This window comes from Podarcis filfolensis (assembly GCF_964270895.1).
Source record: "Podarcis filfolensis genome assembly, chromosome: 1".
Taxonomy (NCBI): domain Eukaryota; kingdom Metazoa; phylum Chordata; class Lepidosauria; order Squamata; family Lacertidae; genus Podarcis; species Podarcis filfolensis.
Window position 1 is genome coordinate 126,059,951 of NC_139604.1, and position 27,426 is coordinate 126,087,376.

Sequence of the window (27,426 nt, forward strand, 5' to 3'; positions counted from 1 at the left end):
CTTAACCTGAAAACCACTTTAGCTAATGGGGCCTCCCGCTGCCGCCACGCCGCCGGAGCACGATTTCTCTTCTCATCCTGAAGCAAAGTTCTTAACCTGAAGCACTATTTCTGGGTTAGCGGAGTCTGTAACCTGAAGCGTATGTAACCTGAGGTACCACTGTAGTACAAATCTAAACATCTCCAACTCTGACTAGGTGATCTTGAGTTCGCCTGATCATTGCCTAACAAGTTACGCTTTTGCAAAACCCAATTCTCATATTGCAATGCCCTATTCCCAATTCAGGTATTAGTACTAGCGCATAAGGTCCTAAATTGCTTGGGCCCCAAGTTCTTCAAAAAGCATCCTTTCCCAATATCTTGCACCTTACAGTTGGCAGGTGAGGCCTTGTTGGCAGTGGCCCCGCTTCAGGCTGCATGATTGGCGTTGTGACCCAGTTCCTCATTAAAAGAGAATGGTCATGTTGGCATGCCACTTTGCTTTTGAGCTTCAAGTCAACCTTGCTTAAAGCAAAGCATAGTTAATGTAAGCCACGGTTTCTTAGGTCAGTCAGCATGACAAACCATGGCTAAACCAAGTGGAAACTTCCTAACTGCTCCTCTGAGCTGCATGAAAGGAAGGGAGCAGCATGTGAACCTGATGCACTAAACTTATGTTTAGCATGATGCGCAATGACTAGAACACAAAAATAGATAAAATAGGCTAAGTCCACCAGCACAGCAAGAAGACTGTTTCCTGTGGTCACCTCTCTCTCACTTCACCTCCAAAGATGGGAGACTATTTTGCATTTTATTTAACAACAACAAAACATACTTCTTAATTGTAAACAGAACCTCTAAGTGGCTTGCAAAAAAAAATAAAAGCAAAACAAATATTAAAACTGAACATTAAGACAGAGTTAAAAACAGGAATTTTAAAAAAAATCATCAAAATCTACAATAAGCTAAAATCAGATGGACAGGGTTGCCTGGACACAAATGCTTTTAGCAGGCATTGAAAAAGAGTACAGTGAAGGCACCTTCCTGATGGGATGATGCAAGGAGTTCCAAATTACAGGGTTCGCCACACCCAAAGATTGATTTCTTACCATTGCAGAACAAATATTATGTGGCACCAGCAGAAGTGCCAGTTCTGCAGATCCAAGGGGCCAAGTGGGCAAGGCGATCCCTCAACTGGGTGGAGGCACTAGGTCAAATGACCAGTAGATCTTTTGATATAGGTTCACATTAGGCAGCCTTTCTCAACCTGTGGATCCCCAGACGTTGTTGAACTACAACTCCCATCACCCCTAGCTAGCAAGGCCCGAGCTCAGGGATGATGGGAGTTGTAGTCCAACAACATCTGGGGACCCACAGGTTAAGAACCACTGCATTAGAGGAAAAGAAGGGATATGGAAGCCTATCCTCTAGGAATCTCGTCTTTTCCCTCCAGCCCATGGAAACTGAACTCAACCAGAGCTCAGAGAGACAGAGAGGGAGAGAGAGAGAGGCTACTCTGATTTCCCTTTGTAGTGGGCACACATTCCATCCCATAACACTTACTGATCCTCCTTTCTGGCTTCCACCAAGCACTTCCATCAGGCTGATATCAGGAGCATCAAATGAGATCAGCAGTTCCTCTGCGTCTACTTTCTCTTGGATCTGCCCGTCATGTTTGAGCACAGTACTCTGGATGTTCCCGGCCTCTCGTTCTTCCACACAGCCAAGTTTCGCTTTCTTCTTCCGTTTAGTCTGTGGTTCAGCCTTCTCGTCTTTCATGCGCTCAGCTTCTCTGAAGGAATAACCCAAACATCATGAACCTCCTGCTTGTTTCTTTCACACAGAGAAGCTTCCAGAACCCTCTTGAATAAATTAAAATAGGGAAGATCTCTACGCATCAGATCAATACTTCCTGCACTAAGAAATGCAAACTGACAGCCTATACATGAGACAGAGTTGGGTATTGCTCCAGATACATGTTTACCATCTCAGAGACCTCTAATTCCTGAGTAAGAATGTTTTCTGCCAGGGAACGAGAAGCAAGAGATACAGCTCCACCATCTCTTTCAATCGTATGACATCTTTCCTCGTGCGGTCCATGTAACCTCTCCATGTTCCCTACCTTAGATATCCTCTGGCCATTTGAATGGTGCTCTCCCACTGGTTTCGGACATCAGAAATCATACGCTCAACAGCGAGATTCTTGCTCCCATTCTTGCTCTTCACGTGTTCCCCAAGGCAGACAATATTTTGTAGTTTAGCATCACCCTCCTCTTTCAGCTGCAGAATCTCCTGTGTTGTAAGAAACAGCATGGGGGTAACTGGTTCCACACACCCTTGTTTTGCTTTTTAGGTTAAGCCTAATGTTGTAGCTGCAATAAAGAGCCGTACTGTGAAAGTTAGATGCTACTGCAGCCCAGTTGCCAAGTGGCTCACGAATGGAAGAAAAAGATGACAAAAGAATGGAAGAAACAGATGAAGGAATGGAAAAGGAATATTGGGGCAGAAGCAGGGGAAAGCTCACTCTGAATTTTAAACATTAAAGCGTTCTTTGAAATACTGGTGCTACTGCTCAGCTAAAGTAATAATAATAATAATGATCATAACAATAAATTTTATTTATATCCCGCCCTCCCCAGCCGAAGCCGGGCTCAGGGTATTTGGCCCGAAACTTTTTTAGTGTTTTGGGTGGGGAGGAAGAATACCCCCACCAAAAACTGGACTAATCTTCAGGGGATGGGTGCAACCAAAGAACTTTTGGGTGATGGGGTGAGTGGGTGTTTCCATTCTAAAAACAAAAATGCAGGAGGGGACTTTGCTGCCCTCAGCAGACTTACAGCATTCCCCTTGTAATTATGGGCAGGGTGTCCTACCGGAATTATGTTAACTATGTCAGTTGGCTAATGCTACAGAGTGATTTAGAAGTACAGTGGTACCTCGGGTTAAGAACTTAATTCGTTCCGGAGGTCTGTTCTTAACCTGAAACTGTTCTTAACCTGACGTAACATTTTAGCTAATGGGGCCTCCCGCTGCCGTCACCCGATTTCTGTTCTCATCCTGAAGCAAAGTTCTTAACCTGAGGTAATATTTCTGGGTTAGCGGAGTCTGTAACCTGAAGTGTATGTAACCTGAAGCGTCTGTAATCCAAGGTACCACTCTAAGTCCCTTTTCCCAGGGAACTCCAAGAATTGTGGTTCTGTGCAGGGAACAGGAGTCTCCTAACAACTCATTACCACCCTTAGTAAACTACGGTTCCCAGAATTCTTTGGGGAGGGGGAAATGCATGACTCTTTAAAGTGTTATGATAACTGCTTTAAATGTATAGTGCAGATGGGGCCGAAATCAGAAAGAATGCTCAATAACAACCAGGTATAATTGAACCCCCGCAAAAGCCTTATGAAACCAAGCCAGGATGAATGCTCAAATAAACACATTGTCCGGCGGATCCCTGTGTGCCATAGTGCTGCAATTCTACGCCATGATGCTACTATGTCAATCCACAAATGCAGGGTCCAGATTGGAGTCATCTGAACTGGCAGTGAGCGAAGAGGTTCAAGGGGAACAGCATCACATCACACCATGGGAGTTGGCTCTTTTAGTACCTTTATTTTCTCCAGGCTTTCGTCCAGCGGTGCCTTGGATTCCTTAGGGCTTAGGCCTAAGATTGTGTCTTTCAGCCTTTGCACCCAGCGGATCATATTCTGGGCAAGTTCTTCAAAATTATTTTCCTCTGCGGAAAGCACCTGGGAAACGTCAAGGCTTTTAGAGACACAGGTGAGCAGCGTCTTGTACCTGTCGACAAGCTGAGGGGCTACCAGCACGACTTCCTCCTTAGATAAACCAGAGTTCCTCAAAGAATTTGCCAGCCAAGCAAGAGAATCAAATGACTCTCTGGGAGAGGAAAGAAAAACACACACACAAAAAGAGATTATTTTCTTTTGCAACATAAGGGACCATAGGTGAGAGGTAAGGATCGTATTCTGCATGTACTACTGCAATGCGCTCTACGTGGGGCTACCTTTGAAGGTGACCCGGAAACTACAACTAATCCAGAATGCGGCAGCTAGACTGGTGACTGGGAGTGGCCGCCGAGACCATATAACACCGGTCTTGAAAGACCTACACTGACTCCCAGTACGTTTCCGAACACAGTTCAAAGTGTTGGTGCTGACCTTTAAAGCCCTAAATGGCCTCGGCCCAGTGTCTCCACCCCCATCGTTCTGCCCGGACACTGAGGTCCAGCTCCGAGGGCCTTCTGGCGGTTCCCTCACTGCGAGAAGCCAAATTACAGGGAACCAGGCAGAGGACCTTCTTGGTAGTGGCACCCGCCCTGTGGAACGCCCTCCCACCAGATGTCAAAGAGAAAAATAACTACTAAACTTTTAGAAGACATCTGAAGGCAGCCCTGTTTAGGGAAGCTTTTAATGTTTAATAGGTTATTGCATTTTAGTGTTTTGTTGGAAGCCGCCCAGAGTGGCTGGGGAAACCCAGCTGGATGGGCGGGGTCTAAATAATAAATTATTATTATTATTATTATTTGGTTCAATTGCTGGCAGCTCTTGTTAGACATTTAACTCATTCAACAAACTTATTCAATGAGGGGTTTGGTGGAATTCGGGGTATATTTATCTAAAAGAATTGATTCTTGGTGCTTTAAAAAACATTTTAAAATAATTGCTTCCGTTTATTCATTTATGACGTCTTTACAACTGCAGCTTCAGCCACACCCACATTTATTCTTTTTAAATAAAAAAAATAATATTTATCAAGTTTAGGGGCTTTTTTGTCATTTTTCTGTATTTTTATTTTTAATTATACCCCGTAGATTTCCGGAACATTTTGCCAGTTTGGCTGCCTGAATCCTGGTCTTGTCCAGGAAAATCTGGACGTATGGCAGCCCTAACTTTGGTATATTGCCCCTGGAGCATTTACCATGGGGCAATGTGGCCCTTGAGACTCAAAAGTGTTAGCTGCCACAGTACCAGATGTCTGCCGATACCAATCAGAATCAATAGCGGGCAACTTCATATGATCTGTTTATCCCGTATAACTGGCCAAAGCAGTGAACAAATATTTAAAAACCTAAAGGCAGGATACCTCTGTTTTAGAAGAATTTGATAAAAATGCTCCAGCCTTGTTTTCTCTGCTTGATTCTCTTGCCATTTCTTTTCCTGAAGGCTTAGCCATTCCTCTAAGCTACGGAACAGATATTCAAGTCTGGGGGAAAAATATGTAAGGAAATAAATACAACGATTACGGTACATGAGAATAATTATACAGCAATTTAAGGCAAATGATGTGCAAGGGTCTTGCTCCCAGTATCAGCTTTTAAGGCACCAAGTCCAGACCACTTTATTTGTCTAGATCATTAATGGTGGAACTGGTTTCTGCTCTTCCACTATTGCTTTTCAGAGTTATAGTTTTCATGTTGCATTGCTTACAAAAGAGAGGGCAAAGCAGGATTGACTGTGGGTGATTTCACAGAATCATGGAATTTGTAGAGCTGGAAGAGACCAGGAGGGTCATCTGGTCCAACACAATGCGATACAGGAATATTTTGCCCAACGTGGGGCTCAAACCTATGACCCTGAGATCCAGAGTCTCATGCTCTACCGACTGATTTGACATAGATTGGCAAAGATTGCTGGCTCTCAATTGCTTAACAACAGCAGCAACCACTCCCCCCCTTTCTCCTTCCCAAACCTTATTCTGTATACAACACTAATTACATGTCTCACATTACAGTCATACCTCGGTTGTCAAACGCCTTGGTACTTGGACGGTTTGGCTCCCGAACGCCACAAACCCGGAAGTGAGTGTTCCTGTTTGCAAAGGTTTTTTGGAAGCCGAAATTCCGGCGAAACTTCCAACTGAATGCAGAAAGCTCCTGCAGCCAATCGGAAGCCTTGCCTTTGTTTTCGAACCATTCCGGGAGTCGAACGGACTCCTGGAATGGATTAAGTTTGACAACCAAGTTACCACTGTATACGTAACTGATATATATAAAAGACTTTACAACCTGAGAAAAGAGACACTGCACATATTTTTGTAAACCAATAAAATCTTTAAAAACCACAACAGCAAAATGAATTGATTCCTAAAGTTATATGGCTGAGGTGGATGAAGAAAGTTTGTGGGTTTTTCAGTAGAGGTACTCAAAATCCTTTAATTCTAAGTGGTGGATCTTGGGATTCTAGCCAAAACAAACCAACCCCAAAGTCACTCCCCCAAAGCTGGAACCTGACCTTCCCTGGCTTGTATCTCCTTCTCTATGTGTGTGTGCACGCACCCACATTTGTGGGTTTCTGTTGTTGCTGCCGTTTATTGTTATAATATTGTGTGGGGAACCTTGAAGACGAGGGACGTGAGTGGTGCTGTGGGTTAAACCACAGAGCCTGGGGCTTGCCGATCAGAAGGCTGACAGTTCGAATCCCCGTGACGGGGTGAGCTCCCGTTGCTTGGTCCCTGCTCCTGCCAACCTAGCAGTTCGAAAGCACGTCAAAGTGCAAGTAGATAAATAGGTACCACTCCGGCGGGAAGGTAAACAGCGTTTCCGTGCGCTGCTCTGGTTCGCCAGAAGCGGCTTATTCATGCTGCCACTTGACCCAGAAGCTGTATGCCGGCTCCCTCAGCCAATAAAGCGAGATGAGCACCACAACCCCAGAGTCGGCCACGACTGGACCTAATAGTCAGGGGTCCCTTTACCTTTAACCTTGAAGACAACGTAATCACAAGGTAGGATAGAAATGTCTCAAATAAATACATAAAAGGGCTGTTGGTGGTCCTTAAAATAAGCTGGGCCTAGTGCACTTGGCCTTCTTACCTAGCAAACTGCTGCAAAGTGACGTGGAGTTCCTTCTCCCTTCCCTGACACCTGCTGATCACGCTTTGTAATTCTCCTTCTTGGCCCTTCATCCATCTGCTCATGTGAGTGACGTCCACTTCGGGGAAATAGCTCTCCACTTGGCTCAAGAGTGTTTTCACCTCCTGGAAAGCACTGCCTTTGCCTTCAAAGGTTAGGAAGGTCTGGACAAAAATAAACACAATCACAAAACACAATATATGTGTGTACTTGTGTGTGTGCGTAAAATGCTAAAATCTGTTGGCTGCTGCAGTCGTTTAGCAGGATACAAATCCCTACCCTCTGTGCCATCCAGAGGAAAATGTGAGCAGCCAAATTCAGCTGGTGCAGAATTCGGCATCCAGGTTGCTCACCGGGGTAAGACGGTTAGAGTAGCACATAGATCATGGCCCAACTGCGCTGGCTGCCAATTAGTTTCTAGGCCCAACTCAAAAGTGCTGGTTTGGATCTATAAAGCCTTAAACAGTTCAGGACCGCAATACCTCAAGGACTGCCTCTCTATATGAACGGACTCAGACCCTGAGGTCATCATCGGAGGTCCTTCTTCATGTGCCATCTCCATGAGAGGTCTGGATTGTGGCAACAAGAATATGGGCCTTTGTGGCAGTGGTTCCGCGTATGGAATGCCCTACCCAGTGAGGTTTGGCTGGCCCTATTAGTAGTAGTAGTACAGCGGTACCTCTGGTTGCGAACGGGATCCATTCCGGAGGCCCATTCGCAACCTGAAAAGAACGCAACCCGCGTCTGCGCACGCGCGGGTCGCAATTCGCCACATCTGTGCATGCGATTAACATTATTTTGCGCGTCTGCGCATGCGGCGAAACCTAGAAGTAACCCTTTCCGGTACTTCCGGGACGCAACCTGAAAATGTGCAACCTGAAGCAAACATAACATGAGGTATGACTGTAGTAGTTTGTATACTGCCCTTTATTCATAGATCTCAGGGTAGTTCATAATATAAAATTACAATCTAAAAACCACAAAATACATAATAAAATTACAAACAATGGCAAACCAATAGACCCACAACACATTTATGCGCTCTATGTGGGGCTACCTTTGAATGTGACCTGGAAACTACAGCTAATCCAGAATGCGGCAGCTAGATTGGTGCTGACCTTTAAAGCACTAAACGGCCTCGGCCCAGTATACCTGAAGGAGCGTCTCCACCCCCATCAATCTACCTAAATCACGCTTTGTGCATGCAAAAAAGCACCGAATTGCAACCCGGGCATGCCCAGATGCGCCACTGTGGGTTGCGAACGCTGTGGGTTGCGAACGTGCATCCCGCACGGATCATGTTTGCAACCCGAGCGTCCGCTGTATATAGGTGCCCCCCATGCCATTTGGAGGAACACTGAACTACTGGATGCAACACCAAGTCCAAGCCTCGTGCCTTACCACCAGCCGCTGAATTTTCTCTTCCAATATCTCTTTTGTTTCTGAGGGATCAAAACATTCCTTCAGATTTAGCCGGGTACTACTGAACCAGTCACAGAAATCCTGGCAATGGTCTGCAGAAAGAAATATATATATATTTTAAAAGTGAGACGGTGGACCTCCTAGAAGATTAGAAGGAAGAAAGAGAAGGGATGTGTAAACAACTGCCACAGTGCCACCTTAGTTGAAAGGAAGTACAACACTATGGCAGCTGTGTTAGGCTCTGCTGTTTCTAGGCCTTCTCAAGCATCCGATCCAGGGCACTTCAGACATTCAAACAAACCACACTTTGTGTGATGGTTGAACCCAGCCAGTGTGTGAGTAGCTGATTAACATAAATAAAGGATATCTTTCCTTAGGGGAAATAGGAAGCCTCGAACATATATTTTTTAGATGTCCTTTTATGTTGAGATTCGTAGAGACACCATTGATCCTTTGCTGAAGAGGCTCGCCGATCTTTCAGACAAGTCTAAACTTAATTCTCTCCTCTTAGGCAAAGATCATATGATGACCTGGCTGGTAGCCAGATTCTGCGCCCAGATTTGTAGGCACAGATCATCCTCTAGAATAAAGTAGCTTACTAGGGAAATGCTGAAGTTGCCCTTTGGGGCGCCTCAGGGTCGATTTTTTATGGTAGCCCAAATCTCAGTTGTATGGGTGTATGTATATATCTCAATTTTAACTCATGAGCTATTGCTGCAATCTGCTCCGATTGTATATTTTATCTTTATGAACGCTGTTTTTATTGTGTTATGTTATGTGAGCTGGTCTTTGACCGTAATAAATTATCTATCTATCTAAGGGTGTCTTTTTTTCTTTTTAAAGGGATGTCTAGAAGTAGTGTTTATATTACTTACAGTTCAGGAGAGTCATAAAGTGATCCTGGAACATTTGCATCTTGGAATCAAATAGATCAGTGACACTTTTGAGTTGTTTGTTTAATTCAACCACCTCGGGGTTCAAACAACTTGTCTCTTTTTCAAGTAACTTCACATGGTGTTTTTGCTGAAGAATCTTCTGGTGTATCTCCTAAATTAAAATACAGAAAGAAAACAATCCTTCTTTTAAAAATGCTGATAGTATTCATCATCATCATCATCATCATCATCATCATCATAATAACAAATTTTATTTATATCCCGCCCTCCCCAGCCGAAGCCGGGCTCATGGCGGCTAACAACAATAAAACAGTACAACAGTACAACACAACACCCTAAAATCATTCATTATAAAATTACTGTAATTCAAATCAAACCAATGGCAACTATTGGGCCAGAGCTCCGCGAAGATTGCCGAAGGAGGGAGTCAGGCTGTGCCCTGGCCAAAGGCCTGGTGGAACAGCTCTGTCTTGCAGACCCTGCGGAAAGATGTCAAGTCCCGCAGGGCCCTAGTCTCTTGCGACAGAGCGTCTCTTGTGACATAAGCTTAGTGTCAGCGTGTTTCAGAAAGCATTGACCGGTAGGCAGCCCCAATGACCTATCAAAAATGGCCCATGGGTGCTGGTGGCTAAATCCTGTTCTTTACCTCTGCTTTATGGAAATACACTGTGAAAGGAGTGAAACAAGAAGGCCCTTGTTTCTTTCCTGCCCTAGACCACTCAAAACTGCCAGCTTCTGCCCCTTTCCCTGGGCACTTATTTTCCTAACCACCCCAACTTTCTGGTGATCCGCCATTTTGTGGAATAATGTCATTCCAGCCATGGAGCCTTCAGCATTTAAGGTCTCTTTCCCCTGAAGGGGAGAATGGTGGTATTCACATTCAGCCATCTAGCCCTAAATCAAGGAATCACACAAGGGCTCCGATTTTGGAGGACAGTCCTGCCAGTGCCATGATAGCAAGCAGTGGTAGATGGGTTTTTGTTTTTCCATTTTCTTATTGTTGTTGCTGCTATACCTCTGCATTGGATTTTGCCGTCGCAAGCTGCTTTAGGCTTGAGAAAGTGGTCTAGAAATACTTTAAAATAAATAGCTAAACTGAATCCCTGTGCTCAGAAGTGCTAGGGACAAATAACAGAGAGTAGCCATCAAATTCACAAGAAGTAATAGCTCCACTTTTCTTCTGCACTAGTCCGAACATGTGTGGAGTCCTGTGTCCAGTTCTGGGTGACACTTTTAAGAAGGATTTCCCAGAAGGAAATGAAAACAGGTTCAGAGGAGTAGCAGCAAGGATGTTCGAGGGTATCCTAAGAAGAAAGGCTGAAGAAATATGACAGAAGTCTTTGAAGTGTTCTCACTAGGGATGTACAAATCTGTCAATTGGATTTATTTCAGTATCTTGTTTTTCAAGTCTTTTGTTCAGTTCCCCACATTTCCACATCAGTTTGCAATTTTTATTTTCATTTTATTTTTAAAGTCCTCGTGAGAATTCATCAGCATTTGAGTGTGAATTTCTCCTTTTGGTACGCTATTTCACCTAATAATACATATTTGCAAAATGCATTTTTCCTAATATAATGCAGGGAAAAGGAAGGGGAAGTTCTGCTGTGCAAGAAGAAGTCTGCTGCACAAGTGGAACAATAGCGTAAATATATCATCCTTTGGCCCTGCTCCCAAACCTGTTAAATCTGTGCCAGCCCTATAAATCTTTAGATTCCTTTGTTAGCATTAGAGAAGTTCTGAATACAGTTCGGAAGGCAGCCAGAGACGATACCGTAGGTGTTAACCAAAGAAGAGTGAGAGACAGAGCAGGTGTTTGTGTGTTTTTAGAATACCTCCAATTTAGCAAAAATCCCCAAGGTGTTAGAAGGAGACAATGATCTGAGAAGCGATTCTGTCATTCCAATCTGCGTCTTGGCCAGGTCAAGATCTTCTTTCAGCTCAGCTGTGTTGCCATTGAGTTCAGTGGGTATTGACTGGTTCGGTAAGTGCTTTATTATTAGCTCCATTTTGTTCAAAAGAGACGATTTGATGACCTGGAAGAGGAGGGAAACAGAGGACTTGCATAAGAAGATAAAAAGAGCCCGGCTGGACCGTCTAGCCCAAGCATCGTCACAGCAACCGACCTGGTGCCTGCAGGAAACTCACACGCAGGACCTGAGCACAAGAGCAATGTTCTCCCCTCCTGTGGTTCCCAGCAATGGGCATTCAGAAACATTACTACCTCCAACTGTGGAGGGGGAGTATAGCGAGCAGCCACTGGTAGCCTTACCCTCCATGAATCGGTCTAATCCACTTGTAAAGCCAGCCAAATTGGTGGCCATTGCTGCCTCCAGTGGGAGAGAGTTCCACAGGAGAACTACTGTACTTTTCCGTGTATAAGATGAGTTTTTTTTTACTGTAAAATAATAATCAAAATCGGGGGTCGTCTTATACACGGATAGTGCAGGTGGTGGGTGGGGGATTGGTTGCAGCCGCTAGCAGGAGCTTGTCAGCCACGATGTTGTGTGTGACTGGTGGCTGCGGCAAGGGCTGCTTTGGATTGGGTGCTGCTGCGGCGATTGGTTTTATGATTGGTGGCTGCGGCAAGGTCTGATTTGAATTTGCTCTTGCTCCTGCAATTGGGGGTGCGATTGCCAGCAAAAAGCTCGACTCTGGGCCATCTCCCCCCCCCCATTTTCTTAAATTGGAGTACCCAAAAATAGGGGGCGTCTTATACACGGTTGCGTGTTATACATGGAAAAATACAGTATGCACTGTGTGAAGGAGCAGAGAGAGAGAGAGAGAGAGAAGTTCTGATACACATGTAGATGTCCTTTTGCCAACGAGACAATTTCACTGGGTAAAACCCTAAGTATATTTACTAGTGCTATTTTGCATTTCTTCATATGCACAGGTAGAAAAAGAAGGTTGCAATCATTTCTCCCCTTCTCAACACCAGTCCCCTTGGTGGCAGGCATCTTATCTATATCAATACATAACCTCCTGACGAATCGTGATCGCAATGCCCCCCTCTCCCTTTCACCTGCAATTCAAGTGGGGTCTCGTAGCCATTGAGGAGATACTGAATTTCATCCACCTTTGCATCAAACTCCTCTAGATTCTTTTGTTGGGACTTCAAGCCAGCCTACGAAGAAAGAGGGCAAAATTGTCTCACTCGCCAAACAAGTTTTAACTTTCGTTCCGCAGATTAGAAACGAACGACCGCACAGATCGCTTATAAATCTTTCGAGACACTGAACAGATTTCCACTTGGCACGAGGTTGAAGAATCACAGATAAAAGCAGAACAAGCTAGAAAACATGATCATTAAAACGTTGTTGGCATCTTTCTGTCTCGAGAGGCAACGGAGTGCATCTCTGAAGGTACAGCCAAACTGCTGGAGAATCACAGCGCCTGCTGTGGATGCAGAGACCAGGAACTTGTAACTGCTGACTCCCGTGTTGCTTTTGCTGTGCTGGCAGCACCAAAGTGATCTGTTCAGGGAGCAAGCCTGGGCCGTGTGCATGGAGTTCCTGGGCTGCCTGGATTAAAAGACACCCCCCCCCGGCCTTGTGGTCCAAAGGAAAGCAGAGCAACATGTTTGGCCCCAGCCAAGCTGCAGGAGTTGCAGGAAGGAGGCGTACAGTGGGACATCAGTCTACGAACAGTCCTGTTAACAAACAATTCGGGCAACAAACTCCACAAAATCGGAAGTAGGTGTCCCAGTTAGAGAACTTTGCCTCGGAAGCCGAATGGTGGAAGGGCACCAGCAGCGGGTGGTCTCAGTAAGGAAAGCGTGCCTCGGTTTAAGAACGCTTTGGTTTAAGAACGGACTTCCGGAACGAATTAACTTCATAAACCGAGGTACCACTGTACAAGGTGCCATCCAACCATCTTAGGGACTCAATTCTGGATTTGTGTAAGGTTTACTCCTTAGCCTTTCCTTCTCCCGAAGATGTCCCACACAGCAGCGGGGGAAATGTGATTAAACTGCATTAAAACGTAATCAAACACTAACAGAATTAAAACAGTGTCATGGACACGTGCTTTAAGGTAAAGGTAAAGGGACCCCTGACCGTTAGGTCCAGTTGTGGCCAACTCTGGGGTTGCAGCGCTCATCTCGCTTTATTGGCCGAGGGAGCCGGCGCACAGCTTCCGGGTCATGTGGCCAGCATTGACTAAGCCGCTTCTGGCGAACCAGAGCAGCACACGGAAACGCCGTTTACCTTCCCGCCGGAGTGGTACCTATTTATCTACTTGCACATGACGTGCTTTCGAACTGCTAGGTTGGCAGGAGCAGGGACTGAGCAACGGGAGCTCACCCTGTCACGGGGATTCGAACCGCCAACCTTCTGATCGGCAAGTCCTAGGCTCTGTGGTTTAACCCACAGCGCCACCCGCATCCCCACGTGCTTTAGGGTGTGCTTAAGTCCAGGAACGGCAATGCTTTGTTTTCATACATGTTACAGAGACCCAAATAGCTCCATTCTACACACTTATATTTGGCCATGGTGGGAAGGAGCTGTTCAGCACATTTCCCCCCGGGATATCACTCCTTCTTGAATAGAAGTTGCCTTGGACCAAGGCAGACCACCGGTCCACCTACCTCAGTATTGTGTTCATTGACTGGGTTTTTCCCCAGCCCAACTTGTGATTCCAGGGACTGAATCTGGGGACCTTCTGCACACAAGGCAAATTCTCTGCTACTGAGCTGCAGCCCTCCTGCTTCCTGGGCTACTTTCAGCGCCCTGGTTTGTCCTCATGCCCTTTTCTGAACGCTTGAATAAAGTTACTGTCTCAAACATATGTGCCTCTCCAATCCCCCTTCACACCCCCACACTTTAAAAAAAGGGAAGCATTTCCATTATGGATCCAACACAGCACTTAGGTCGGAACTCTAAGGCTGAAGACCAGAGGGTGAGGGGAATCAACAACTTCAACTGCAGGGTAAACTGCACCATTCCAATCACCATCTAGTTTAGAACCAGTCAACGGCATTAATTACCGTATTTTTTGCTCTATAAGACTCACTTTTTCCCTCCTAAAAAGTAAGGGGAAATGTGTGTGCGTCTTATGGAGAGAATGCAGGCTGCGCAGCTATCCCAGAAGCCAGAACAGCAAGAGGGATTGCTGCTTTCACTGTGCAGTGATCCCTCTTGCTGTTCTGGCTTCTGAGATTCAGAATATTTTTTTATCTTGTTTTCCTCCTCCAAAAACTAGGTGCGTCTTGTGGTCTGGTGCGTCTCATAGAGTGAAAAATATGGTAATTGGCCGATAGATTTCTATGTTACAGCGGAACCTTGGGTTGCGAACGGGATCCGTGCGGGAGGCACATTCACAGCCTGCAGCATTTGCAACCTGCAGCACCGTGTATGCGCACGCACGGGTCACGATTCGGCACTTCTGCGCATGCGCAAAGCGCAATTTAGCGCTTCTGCACATGCACTGAAACCTGGAAGTAACCCGTTCTGGTACTTCCAGGTTCGTCACGGTGCGCAACCCAAAAACGCGTAACCTGAAGCGCCTGTAACCTGAGGTACCACTGTACTAACTTAAACCAATTGGAAAGCTCAGTTGGTTCTTAGAGCGCGATGCTGATAATTTATTTATTTATTTATTTATTTTATTGAATTTATATAATGCCCTATACCCGGAGGTCTCAGGGCAGTTCACAGAAAAGATCACAATATAGAAATCAAAGTAAGAACAATAACCCAATAACACCTTCCCCCCTCCAAAAAAGCCACATTTTAAAAGGGTATAGGAAGTCAATCAGGTCAACCAAAGGCCTGGTTAAAAAGGAATGTTTTTGCCTGGCGCCTAAAGGTGTATAATGAAGGTGCCAGTCAAACTTCCCTGGAGAGAACATTCCACAGACAGGGAGCCACTGCAGAGAAGGCCCTGTTCTCATATTGCCACCCTCCGGGCCTCTCAAGGAGGAGCCACACAAAGAAGGGCCTCAGAAGATGAACTCAGGGTCCGTGTAGGTTCATTTGGGAAGAGGTACTGCGGTCCTGAGCCGCTTAATAATGCCAAGGTTGCAGGTTCAATTCCCGTATGGGATGGCTGCATTGCAAGGGGTTGGACTAGATGATCCTCAGGGTCCCTTCCAACTCTGCAGCTCTATGGTTCTATGAGTCAGGCCACTGGTCCACCTGGTAGCGGCTCCCAGTCTCACCTGGAGATGCTGGGGATTGAATCTGGGGACCAAGTCAGGTGTCACTCTGTCACTGAGCCACAGCTATGCCCCATGCCACCCCCATCAACCTTACCTCCAAGTCTGCCAGCTCCTTTTCAGTCAGGCAGCCACCGTCCAACTTCTTCAGCTCTGCGTTTAACCACTCCTCGGCTGAACTTGATAAATTAAGGAGCTTGTCCCACAAAGCCAGAGCTCTTTCCAGATTTTTGCAGTAGTTTTCAGTCCATTCATTGACCTAGCAGGTCAAAAAAGATCAAAGAATAAATATTTCCAAGCAGGCACCTTCCTCGGCAAAGGGAGCGTGAGACGAAGTCAGCCACATAAACAAGAAGTGGGGGAGGAGGGGAGGTTAATCCGTTGGATGGAGACAGTTTCTTACCAAATATGGCTTAGGATATTATCACATCAAAGACAATGGCAACACTCCAGGTTCTCAAGACAGGTCTGGCAAGGTGGTTTGGGCTCATCAGATCTGATCACCTCCCCATAATGTGTCCCAACTAGTCCCAGACTCAAGCAGATCCAACATCTCCTTGCATTTGAAGAAAAGCATTCCTACAGCCGATCCCTAAGATTTGCACCGCTGAAATGTTTCCTGGAGGGCTTAGCGTTCCCAAAAGGCGCAGCCTATTAAAGCTGCTTGTCTATATCTCCCAGAATTATCCCTTAGGAGAGACCATGACCGAGACGAGACAGAAAGCCATACAGAACTGATAACCTGACACCCCGGACCCGCACTCCTTTAAGCTGTCCTTTGGTGAAAGCTTGATTTCGCCCCCCCCCCCCCCGTTTAGGAGTCTCTGGCATACCGTATTTAATTCATCCGAAATATTACTTGCGAGCCAGATTCAATTACTATAATGCATAACAGATCAGACCACCCTGATCATTTACTTTTTACATACATCCAGCCATCTGTCCACAATAGCGTTAGCCTCATTTTCAAAGGGAGGATCCTCCAAGCTTTTCATTTTGTTCAGCTGGGACTGAAGGCTTTTGCCGATCTGGTTTATTCTGTCAATGTCTTCGGAATGGTTGTTAAATTCTTGTTTGACTACGTTGACCTGTGGAAAAGTGGTAATATGCACCTGTAAGCACCTTGCATTTGGGGCAATTTAAAGAGGAAGAATCCTGGGTGCCTATCCATCAGAAATACAGTGCTTTTGAAGTTACCTTTAATATTTGTAATCATTTTTTAAAAAAGATAAAAATAAGAATCAGAAATGAAACAAACAGATACCATTAAGAGCAAAGAAAAATACTTATTTTTAGTAACATTTTGTTCAGAATAAGGTCCACACCAGTTATGTTATCCTTCAGATGGGTTTTACAGTTCTGCCTTCTCGCTTTTTAGGAAGACATGACTTGTCAGCCTGTTCATTTGTAGACAAAATTCCAATTATTTGTTTGCCTGCTCATTTCGTTTTTTTAAAAATTGTATCCAGCCTCAAGCTTTTCCCATTCTAAAAATTCTAGGCTGCTTACAGTACTACTGAAAACAACAAAAATAGAGCATTAACACAGCTGTTTAAAACACATTTTAAAAGAGAGAGAAACAAAGCCACAGGAATCCAATAAAGAGAACCTCAAAACTGCAACACCAATCAATTAAACATTAACATCTGGCATCAGTCACATGATTCTGGTTTCCGGATTACTTTACACAAGATTTTGGAAGGGGGAAAATACTCTTGCGTTATGGAGCACGTGCATATTTTATTTGCTTCAGATATTTTGTGCAAACGATTCTGGAAGCTACAGTCGTGTGAAATAAGAGCTGACTTTCTGAATTTCAAAATTGGAAGGCCTATCTTTGGGTGTAAGGGTGCATCATAATCCAAACCAGTCGTTTCCAAATGATGGAGACAACAAGGCACCATGTTTTGCTTTTTAACTTTCCATCTCAGAACTCTATAAGGCTGCTTGTTTGTGCACCGATGGAGCACCGCCACTGAAACCCTGACCTCTAGCGTCTGGCGATTAGACAACATTCGTTAACTAGGTCTTTGTTTTCTGGCAGACAATGACGTCTGTTCTGCAGTAGATACAGCTGGGCAGACGGTGAGAAAGTAGGCCAAAGGGCTTGACGCAACAGATAGCAGCGAATCCGCTCTCCTATCCATTCCATGGGGAAAATAATGCCAAAATTTTGCAACCTGGCTGGTTTCTTCCCTTGAGAGAGAGGTGTATGGATCTGGGCACTTGACACTTATTTTTAAAAAGAAATAGTTTTAATTTAAACCTATAGGACAGTTTGTATGAGGGATTGGTTTTTGTGTGTGTGTCTGTGTGTGTATTTAGAGTGGCATATACAGTGGTACCTCAGGTTACATACGCTTCAGGTTACATACACTTCAGGTTACAGACTCCGCTAACCCAGAAATAGTGCTTCAGGTTAAGAACTTTGCTTCAGGATGAGAACAGAAATCACGCAGTGGCGGTGCGGCAGCAGCTGGAGGCCCCATTAGCTAAAGTGGTCTTCAGGTTAAGAACAGTTTCAGGTTAAGAACGGACCTCTGGAACGAATTAAGTACTTAACCTGAGGTACCACTGTAATGGCTCTGGGAATGCGGGTGGCACTGTGGTCTAAACCAGGGGTCAGCAATCTCTTTCAGCAGGTGGCCAGTCCACTGTCCCTCAGACCTTGTGGTGGGCCGGACTATATTTTGAAGGGAAAAAATAAACGAATTCCTATGCCTCACAAATAACCAAAGATTCATTTTAAATAAAAGGACACATTCTACTCATTTAAAAACACACAGATTCCCAGACCATCCACGGGCTGGATTTAGAAGGTGATTGGGCCAGATCTGGCCCCCAGGCGGCCTTAGTTTGCCTACCCATGGTCTAAACCACTGAACCTCTTGGGCTTGCCGATCGGAAGGTTGGCGGTTCAAATCCCCGCGACGGAGTGAGTTCATGTTGCTCTGTCCCAGCTCCTGCCAACCTAGCAGCTTTAAAGCACACCAGTGTAAGTAGATAAATAGGTACTGCTGTGGCAGGAAGGTAAACGGCATTTCCGTGCACTCTGGTTTCCGTCACAGTGTTCCGTTGCGCCAGAAGCGGTTTGGTCATGCTGGCCACATGACCCAGAAAGCTGTCTGTGGACAAACGATGGCTCCCTCGGCCTGAAAGTGAGATGAGCGCTGCAACCCCAAAGTCGCCTTTGACTGGACTTAACCATCCAGGGGTCCTTAACCTTTTACCATTACCCATAATGGCTCTCCTGTGTGTCTTTATCCCTGCATCATTGTCATTGCAATATTTCAGCCTACACTTGGGCTCACAAAACTCAAGACTAAGAGTCATATGCAACACTCCAGCCACTCTCTATATGGCCTGTCAGGTGGTGGTGGTGGTGGTTGCTCCTGAGTAACCAGGCAGGACTCCGACCTGTCTTTTACAGGTTTTATTGTGCAAACTATTTACAGTGCAGATCCACAAAGTTCATGTCCGTCTCAGTCACTTGCAGAATCCGGGAGTGGCCCCTTCCGGCTTCTCCCCCAACAAAAGAACTTCAGCACCTCAAGCCTCCTCCTCCCCTCCTTGGGTTTCACCCCCCTATGCAAGGTGGGCGACAGAAGTGGCGTGCGTCCCTCCTGGCCAGTCTGGCTAGGTGAGGCGCTGGGACTCTCAGCAGCATCCTCGAGTCCTTTGGCTGGCCCCTTCCCTCTCTTCTCCACTGGAGGTGTGGCCTTTCCCACAGCTGGAAGAGGAACTGCTCCTCAGGAGTTTGGGAGGCTCTCTGTATCCCAGCGGCCCCCTGCCTCCCTCCCCTGTCCCGATGGCAGTCCCCTGACATGGCCCTTGGAATTTTCATCACGACACACATACCCACTATGAATACCGAAGAAGAAGAAGAAGAAGAGTTTGGATTTGATATCTGGCTTTATCACTACCCTAAGGAGTCTCAAAGCGGCTAACATTCTCCTTTCCCTTCCTCCCCCACAACAAACACTCTGTGAGGTGAGCAGTGGCGTAGCATGGGTTGTCAGCACCCGGGGCAAGGCAAGTAATTTGCGCCCCCTAACCCGTGGATTTGTGCCCCCTAACCCGTGGATTTGCGCCCCCTAACCCTAACCCCCAGATGTTGCGCCCAGTGCGACCGGCCCCCCCTGCACCCCCCACGCTACGCCTCTGGAGGTGAGTGAGGCTGAGAGACTTCAGAGACAAGTGTGACTAGCCCAAGGTCACCCAGCAGCTGTACGTGGAGGAGCGGAGACGCGAACCCGGTTCACCAGATTACGAGTCCACCGCTCTTAACCACTACACCACACTGGCTCACCGGTTGCTGGATGCAACAAGAAGGCGGAGGTCTGGACCTACTTTCAAGCTTCCCTTATACTTTGAAGCAGAGGTGGCAGCCCTACAGGTGTTGATGGGGTCCCTCCTGTCAGTTCCACACAACATGGTCAGCCATCAGGGATGATGAGAAATGCAGCCCAACAACATCTAAGGTTGACTTCTTTCGATTTAAAGCCCACCTTTGCAACCATACAAACCCGTTTCTTATTTAATTGAATAAAAAAATGAAAGCTAGGATTCCATGGCCGCCATAAAAATTGTGCCGCTTTATCTGCTTTTGCACGGTACCGCAATAAACTCACCATGGCAATTATCCTCTGCAAGTTCTCTTTTCCCATGTAAGACACTTGCTGAGACAAGGTATGTTCTTGCTTCTGAATAATGCCTGTCAGACAGTTTTTGCAGCTGTGATATTGCTTCAAGAGCTCCATCACTCTGGCACAATGTTCCTGCCTATTTGAAAGAAAGCAAAGCAAAAATAATTGACACGTTCGCAGGATGGCCTAAGCCTGAAGGCACTCATTTTCCAAATCAAGGGATCTGGCTTTTAGTGCAGAACCCAAGCAACATCAAGAAGGCCACAGGTTTACAGTCTTGCTTTGCAGCCACAGGAACTAGAAACTTGCTTTTGAAAAAATGAAGCAAGGCTTCATTTGGAACAGGAAGATATTTTAAATTATTTCCTGACCAAGAGGATCCAATGGACATCCAACCAACTCCAGGGAATTTGAGCTTTATATAAAGGAGAAAGAGAGAGAACAGGGTCACTATTATGCAGCAGAGATTCAACTGCATACCAGAAATTTAGGTTTCCACAGTTGAAATAGATCAAAGCATTCTGGCACCAGAAATCCACTTTCTTTAATTAAAAAAAAAAAGTTTTTGCAGTAAGGAAAGTTAGGGGGGAATTGTGCTAAAAAGTGGACAACGCTCAATTGATGGGAAGTTATGTTTCCATCAACTGGCAGCTTTTAATATGGAGCAGAATTCCATTGTTCAGTCTCCTCTTTGCATGATGGAATAGTGCACTCCCTCTAGCCCAGGGTCTCCAGCTGTCTGTGGACTACAATTCCCATCAACCCTAACCGCTGGTTTTGCTAGCTATGGATGATGGGAGTTGTAGTCCAAAAACAGCTGGAGACTCAAGTTTGGGAAACCCTGGTCTAGAGGGGAAGCGGTGATCTCCCAGCAGGTGGTTTGCTGCTGCTTCCCGGGAGAGAGGGAGAGGCAAGGTGGCAGGGAGGCCGGCACTGCAAAAACATGGGCGGAGCCAATATGGCGCTTGCCCCTTCCACTCTCCTCCCTGTAAGCAGCACTGCCAGGAGGTCAGTTAAGAGCCGCTGCCCCACCCCACTGTCCTGCTCCAGAAAACGTTGCATGAAATCACACAAACTTAGCCTCTCACTTTTCAGCAATGGCAAGCTTTGTTTTCTTCCACAAGCCCTCTGTGAGTTTCCACTGCCGCTTGACTTCTTCCCCCTGGCCATTTGCGGACCGCGAAAGCCGGCTGGCAACTTCATTCAAGGACCTCATCTCTGCAGCAAGGCGGTCCAGCTTCTGCCGCAGTTCGCTGATCGACTTCAACCTAGAAACAGGAACAAGTCGCATCAGTTTGTGTCACCTGTGCTGCTGGGTATTTAGGATGTTGATTAAAACAATTTCCATGCCACTGCCTGGTATAAAAGCTCCTATGTGTGCTATGCTCCTCCCAGTTCCACAGGGTACCTTACTGTTTCTCAGCTTTGTGATTAAAAACTATGAACCTTAACATGGGCATAGCCAGGATTTATGGGGGGGCAGGCTTTATGTTAGGAGGACAGAACCAAGTTATCTGCAATACAATTGCTCAGTTAGTTAAGTATTTCTATTTACTTATTGGATTTGGGGGGGGGGGGAGGCAGCTGAACCCATGAACCCTAAAGCAATAGTCATATACAGTGGTACCTCGGGATACAGACGCTTCAGGTTACAGACTACGCTAAACAAGAAATAGTACCTCAGGTTAAGAACTTTGCTTCAGGATGAGAACAGAAATCACACGGCGGTGGCAGGAGGCCCCATTAGCTAAAGTGGTACCTCAGGTTAAGAACAGTTTCAGGTTAAGAATGGACCTCCAGAACGAATTAACCCGAGGTACCACTGTAGACACCCCTTTTCTTTTCCCCTAACCCATTTTCCCAAGGCAAAATATCCTCAACTTTACTTGACTGAAACTGAGAGGGAGGGGGAAAAGAGAAACCTCACCTTTGCTGAACAGCGGGGATCGTTGGCTCCCTCAAGCCTATTTTGCTGATCTTAACATGCACGTCTTGGATGTTTTTAAAGAGATCGCTATTCTTCGAGGTAAATTCTTCCTGAGCCTCCCTGTTCTGGTTGATGTCTTGTTCCTCCACGGAGCCAACCACAGGGCTTTCGGCCACAGGTAATGCAGCGACGAGGTCTTCGCAACACATCTTTTTCCCGCTTTCGTCATCGTCAATGTAAATGCTGACTTGCTTCAACCTCTCATCGAGAGATTTGGCCTCCTTTTTTATCAGAGAAATCTCCTGCAGCATAGCTTCCCCGGGTGATCCTGGGGCGAGGCTGAGAGGCACAGAGGCACCCAGAGACTGTTTCAGGTGCATCAGCAAAGCCAGAAAAGTTTCCATGTCACGCAGGATTGTCTCAATCACCTGCATTTTGCAACCCAGCTCTCCCAACCGCACCTTGTATTCAGCGGCGACTGCGCTCGCTTCTTCCCAGTCTTTTGGATCAACCTCTGTTCTTTGACGCCTGCCTTGTTCTAGCAAGCCGCACTGTTTGGTACAATTTGCTATAGATGTCTGCATTTTCTGAAAAGCAAGGGATTGCAACGGCGATAAGCGAAATTGTGCTGTAAAAAGCAGCACTGAGCATCAAGTCTCCTGGTCCCTTTCAACTCTATGATTTTGTTATCTGTCAAGCATAGGGGGTGAGTGATGGGACCCTGCATTCCCTGCAGGCCCCTAGGAGGTCAAGCTCTGGGCACCTCCAGGAAAAAGGATCAAGTAGCCAAACACTTAGGGAGTTCCTGTCATCCTGTGTTCCTCAAACTTTGGTTCCCAGCTACTGTTGGACCACAACTCCCATCATCCCTGACCACTGGTCCTGCTAGCTAGGGATGATGGGAGTTGTAGTCCAAGTTTGGGGCCCCAAGTCTGAGAAACACTGTACTAGATAATGCTGGGTTAGGCAGGTGAATGGTTGACTCATTATAAATAGCTCAAACAGCCCCTCTTCCCACTAATAATAATAATAATAATAATAATAATAATAATAATAATAAATGTTATTTATATCCCGCCCTCCCCAGCCGAAGCAGGGCTCAGAGCAGCTAACAACAGAAAAATGATAAAACCTTCTAAAATCATTTCATTATAAAATTAATTCCCATCAGATTAATGGCAACCATTGGGCTAAAGTTCTGTGAGGATTGCCAAAGGAGGGAGTCAGGCTATCTCTCTGGCTTCTCATACATCATCTCAAGCAAGTTGCCACCACTCTTTTGAGAGGAAGTAAGCTCCTCTTTGTCATCAGGGCAGTTCTGAACATTGCACCACCTTGCTACTGGTTCTGGAACAACTTCCCAATCTTCTCTGGCTTGTTTGAGAATATTCCCAAAAGTAAACCATCCCAGATCCTGCGATTGGCATCTGAGATCCTTTTCTGAGTTCCTCCTCCAGGCAAGGTCTGAAGGGTGGGACACAGAAACGGGCCTTTTTCAGCGGTGGCTCTCTGCTTGCGGAATTCTCTCCCCAGGCACTAGCCAAAAAATTTCCTTTTTACCTGGGCTTTTGGCCCTTAATTTGAAGGGCTTCAAGTATTTGTGGCCTCTCATTAGTGGGGCAGGATCTGTAGGGGGTTTAGAAACACACTTACTGGCTCAATCTGGGAGCCCTTCGTTAAGCCAAGACGAGATTCCAAGAAAGAATAATGAGCACAAACCTTCACTTTCTTGAAGGGAAGGCTAGTGTTATTTAGCACGCTCCGGGGAATGTCTCTCTGGCGGAGCTCTTCGTCCACGTTGCACAGCTGAACCCATTCGCTTTCTACAGGCGCTAGAAGGGCCAAAACAGCCTTTAAAGAGTGAATCCTACAAAAGAAGAGGATAAATTTGATCAGGAGACATGGAGAGGAAATCAGTTCTTACAGTTGCTTCTAGGAGGAGGAGGAGAAGGAGAAGAAGAAGAAGGAGAAGGAGACGACTTTGGATTTGATATCCCACTTTATCACTACCCTAAGGAGTCTCAAAGCGGCTAACATTCTCCTTTCCCTTCCTCCCCCTCAACAAACACTCTGTGAGGTGAGTGAGGCTGAGAGACTTCAGAGAAGTGTGACTAGCCCAAGGTCACCCAGCAGCTGCATGTGGAGGAGCAGGGAATCGAACCTGGTTCACCAGATTACGAGTCTACTGCTCTTAACCACTACACCACACTGGCTCTCTACAGCTCTGAACACCTATGAACAGCAACCTAACAGCTAGGCAGCTATTCCCAGGTCTAAGGAGCAGTTGCAGCAACAGGGGGGCACCCCCCCTCTGCCAGTTTATGTACCTTCCCCCAGACAGGCTGAGTGCACGTAGCCGGAGACTGCGCCTGCATTGGAACTTTGTAAGTAGTTGCCTTATTCTCACAAATCTGATAAATGGTGAAAAATTGTTTTTGAACAAGAATATTGTGTGAATAATTGTCGCCTATGTGCTCTACAGGTTGCACAATCATTATTAATGGCACAGGTTGTATTTCTTCAGCAAATATTTATTTACAGGGCACATTTTTCATTTAAAAAAACAAACCTCCAGTCTGGCAATGTACTGCATGCAGAATTGCAATAAGATCAATGAAAACGTCAATTTAAAAATGGCTGAGGCAAAGAAAGTCATGTTTCATATTTATTTCTGCAGGTGTCCCTGGAGCGCAACAACCCCCCCCCCCCCCCGATTACTGGCCCTGTGAGCTGGGACTGAAGGGAGTCCCAACAACATCTGGAGGGAACATCTGGCAGGCTGTCCCTGATAGTCCGACTCCTCCCCAGTCTCTATGTGCAGGCTGTACCTCTCCTTCAGAGCATTCCAGGCTTTGTTCCACTCTCTGAGCAGCTCTTCCTGAGACTCATCTGCTTTGCAGGAAAACTTGCCCAGCAGTAAAACCATCCTTTCAAACTGTTTCCAAGAAGAATCGCCTTCGCTCTCCAAGGCCTGAAACAAGAGAAGGAAAATGCTGGTGACAGAAATAACGAGAGGTGCAAAGGTTAACAAATATAAAATGTTAACAAGGGGTTTAAATGTTAATGATAACGCGGCAATTGTTCAGATATAACATCCACAAGGATAAATATGCATTGCATGACTTGGATGTTGTTGTTCTATTCTGCTATGCAGCAAACACTGTTCTGTTCTATAAAGCTGAACAGCAAGCCTATCAAAATGTTTTTATTAAACCTTCAGATAGTGATATTTCAGTTGCAGACCACAGTTTTCATGGTTTATTTATTCATTCATGTAAGTATTTTTTTTAGTTTAATTTTTAAATTTCTGTTTTACTTTTTAGAATATTCACTTAAACAACTTTAAAATATCAATGACTTCCCTTCCTCTCTTTCCATGGTTCATTTTGCACAACATAAACCCCTGCATATTTTATATAAACTAAACTATTCAGTATTCCATTTTACATCCATTAAAACTTATTTACACTGTTGAATTTATCTTAATGCTGCCCATGTTTTCAAATAAACACAATTTCCCCCATATATTCAATAAACATTTTCCAGTCTTCTTTAGACGTATGTTCTTCTTGTTCTCTTATTCTATGCGTTAGGTCCACAAGCTGCTCATATTCCATCAATTTAAGTTGCCAATCTTCTTTAGTTGGGACTTCCCTTGTTTTCCATTTTGGGGCTAACAAAACAAGAGCCGCGGCAGCGGCATACATAAATAACCTTTTCCATTCATATAAGTATTTCTATACTGCCAAGTCATAAACCACCAGGGTAGCGTGATGCATTAAACACCCACAAAAGGCAAGACAGATAATCATTACAGTGGTTGCCTAGTAACAAAATAAAACATTAAAAAAGGTGCAAAGTCCTGTCTGTCACCACAGAAAAGTCATCAAGAGATTCCTGAAAGTCAGAAGCAAAGAACTGGCTGCCAAATCCCTGCTGGAAGTGTGTCCCACAGCACGGGGACCGGCGACACTACAGTAAATGCCCAACTTCTAGTAAGGCCTCTATAATGTAAAGGTAAAAGTACCCCTGACTGTTAGATCCAGTTGCGGACAACTCTGGGGTTGCGGCGCTCATCTCGCTTTACTGGCTGAGGGAGCCGGCGTTTGTCCGCAGACAGCTTCCAGGTCATGTGGCCAGCATGACTAAGCCGCTTCTGGTGAACCAGAGCAGCACACGGAAACGTCGTTTACCTTCCCGCCGGAGTGGTACCTATTTATCTACTTGCGCTGACGTGCTTTCGAACTGCTAGGTTGGCAGGAGCAGGGACCGAACAATGGGAGCTCACCCCATCGCGGGGATTCGAACCGCCGACCTTCTGATCGGCAAACCCTAGGCTCTGTGGTTTAGACCACAGCAGCCCCTCTGGATGATCTCAGTGATCAAGCTAGGATATAAGGGCTCAGGTAATGCCTCTGGTTAATCAGATATCAGCCTTAATACACAGTAGGATTTTGATATTTACCTCCAACTCTTGCAGCTTATTCTGAAGGCTGAAAATATCTTTCACACCGCCAGTAAAAGCACATGCTGTTTTTTCTCTGATGGTGTTTAAGCAAAGCTTCAGATTATGTCTTTCTGTGCGGTAGCTAGAGAAAAACAACAACTATTATTATCACCAACCACGAGGAATATTCATAACCCACCCTTTGTCTAGGCAAATACCAGAGCAGGGTGCAACACATAAAAATATAATGCACAATGATAAAATTATAAAAATATAACTCTGCAAATGACAGAAGCAATGGAAAATACAGAGCAGACTAAAACATCACCAGCTAACTAAAATATACATCATGCTGGCTAGAGCTGATGGGCTTTGGTGTACAAGCTAGAGGGCACCATGTTGGCTACCCATGGATTAGACCATCCACCTCTTTTTCCTGGGCAAAATAGGCTCAACAATATACTGTATTTTTTGCTCTATAAGACTCACCTTTTCCCTCCTAAAAAGTAAGGGGAAATGCGTGTGCGTCTTATGGAGCGAATGCAGACTGCGCAGCTATCGCTGGAGCCAGAACAGCAAGAGGGATTGCTGCTTTTACTGCACAGCGATCCCTCTTGCTGTTCTGGCTTCTGAGATTCAGAATTTTTTTCTTCTTGTTTTCCTCCTCCAAAAACTAGGTGCGTCTTGTGATCTTATAGAGCGAAAAATATGGTATGTCAGGCATAAGAAGAATGCGCTTTTCATGTGATTCTTCCTTTTTTTTTTTTTTTACTCATTTCAAAACACAAGCAAGCAAGCCGTGAACCAAAAAGTCAAATTAAGACGATACTGAACGCCAATTTTGTTTCATTGATTAGGAAAATACAAATTTGCCACGGTGATGATTTATTGAATTTATATACCGCCCTAAACCCAGAGGTTTCAGGGCGGTTCACAGAAAAAATCAATGTAAAAACCACAATATATATAATCAAAATAAAAGCAAGCAACCCAATAACAACCCCCACCCCCCAAAAAAGCTACATAGGATGTTGATCAGATCAGATCAACCAAAGGCCTGGTTAAAAAGGAACATTTTTGCCTGGTGCCTAAAG

At 45.5% G+C, this 27,426-nt stretch overlaps 1 protein-coding gene across 11 annotated transcripts in view; it reads right to left on the minus strand.

Moving 5' to 3' along the window:
- SYNE2 (spectrin repeat containing nuclear envelope protein 2) overlaps positions 1-27,426 on the minus strand; it is a 256,417-nt gene that overhangs the window by 160,239 nt on the left and 68,752 nt on the right. For 10 of the 11 annotated variants that reach the window (XM_083607758.1, XM_083607756.1, XM_083607761.1 and 7 more), the window contains exons 25-41: positions 26,351-26,474; positions 24,714-24,856; positions 23,605-23,752; positions 21,886-22,472; positions 21,047-21,226; positions 19,944-20,094; positions 16,242-16,400; positions 15,410-15,571; positions 12,181-12,282; positions 10,991-11,191; positions 9,138-9,309; positions 8,242-8,354; positions 6,802-7,004; positions 5,076-5,195; positions 3,581-3,869; positions 2,101-2,270; positions 1,542-1,770 (exon numbers count right to left, since the gene is read on the minus strand). In XM_083607758.1, coding sequence (XP_083463884.1) covers positions 1,542-1,770; positions 2,101-2,270; positions 3,581-3,869; positions 5,076-5,195; positions 6,802-7,004; positions 8,242-8,354; positions 9,138-9,309; positions 10,991-11,191; positions 12,181-12,282; positions 15,410-15,571; positions 16,242-16,400; positions 19,944-20,094; positions 21,047-21,226; positions 21,886-22,472; positions 23,605-23,752; positions 24,714-24,856; positions 26,351-26,474 — 3,253 coding nt within the window. Of the gene's footprint in view, positions 1-1,537; positions 1,771-2,100; positions 2,271-3,580; positions 3,870-5,075; positions 5,196-6,801; positions 7,005-8,241; positions 8,355-9,137; positions 9,310-10,990; positions 11,192-12,180; positions 12,283-15,409; positions 15,572-16,241; positions 16,401-19,943; positions 20,095-21,046; positions 21,227-21,885; positions 22,473-23,604; positions 23,753-24,713; positions 24,857-26,350; positions 26,475-27,426 lie in introns of all 11 variants that reach the window. The other variant, XM_083607757.1, reaches the window with a different exon arrangement.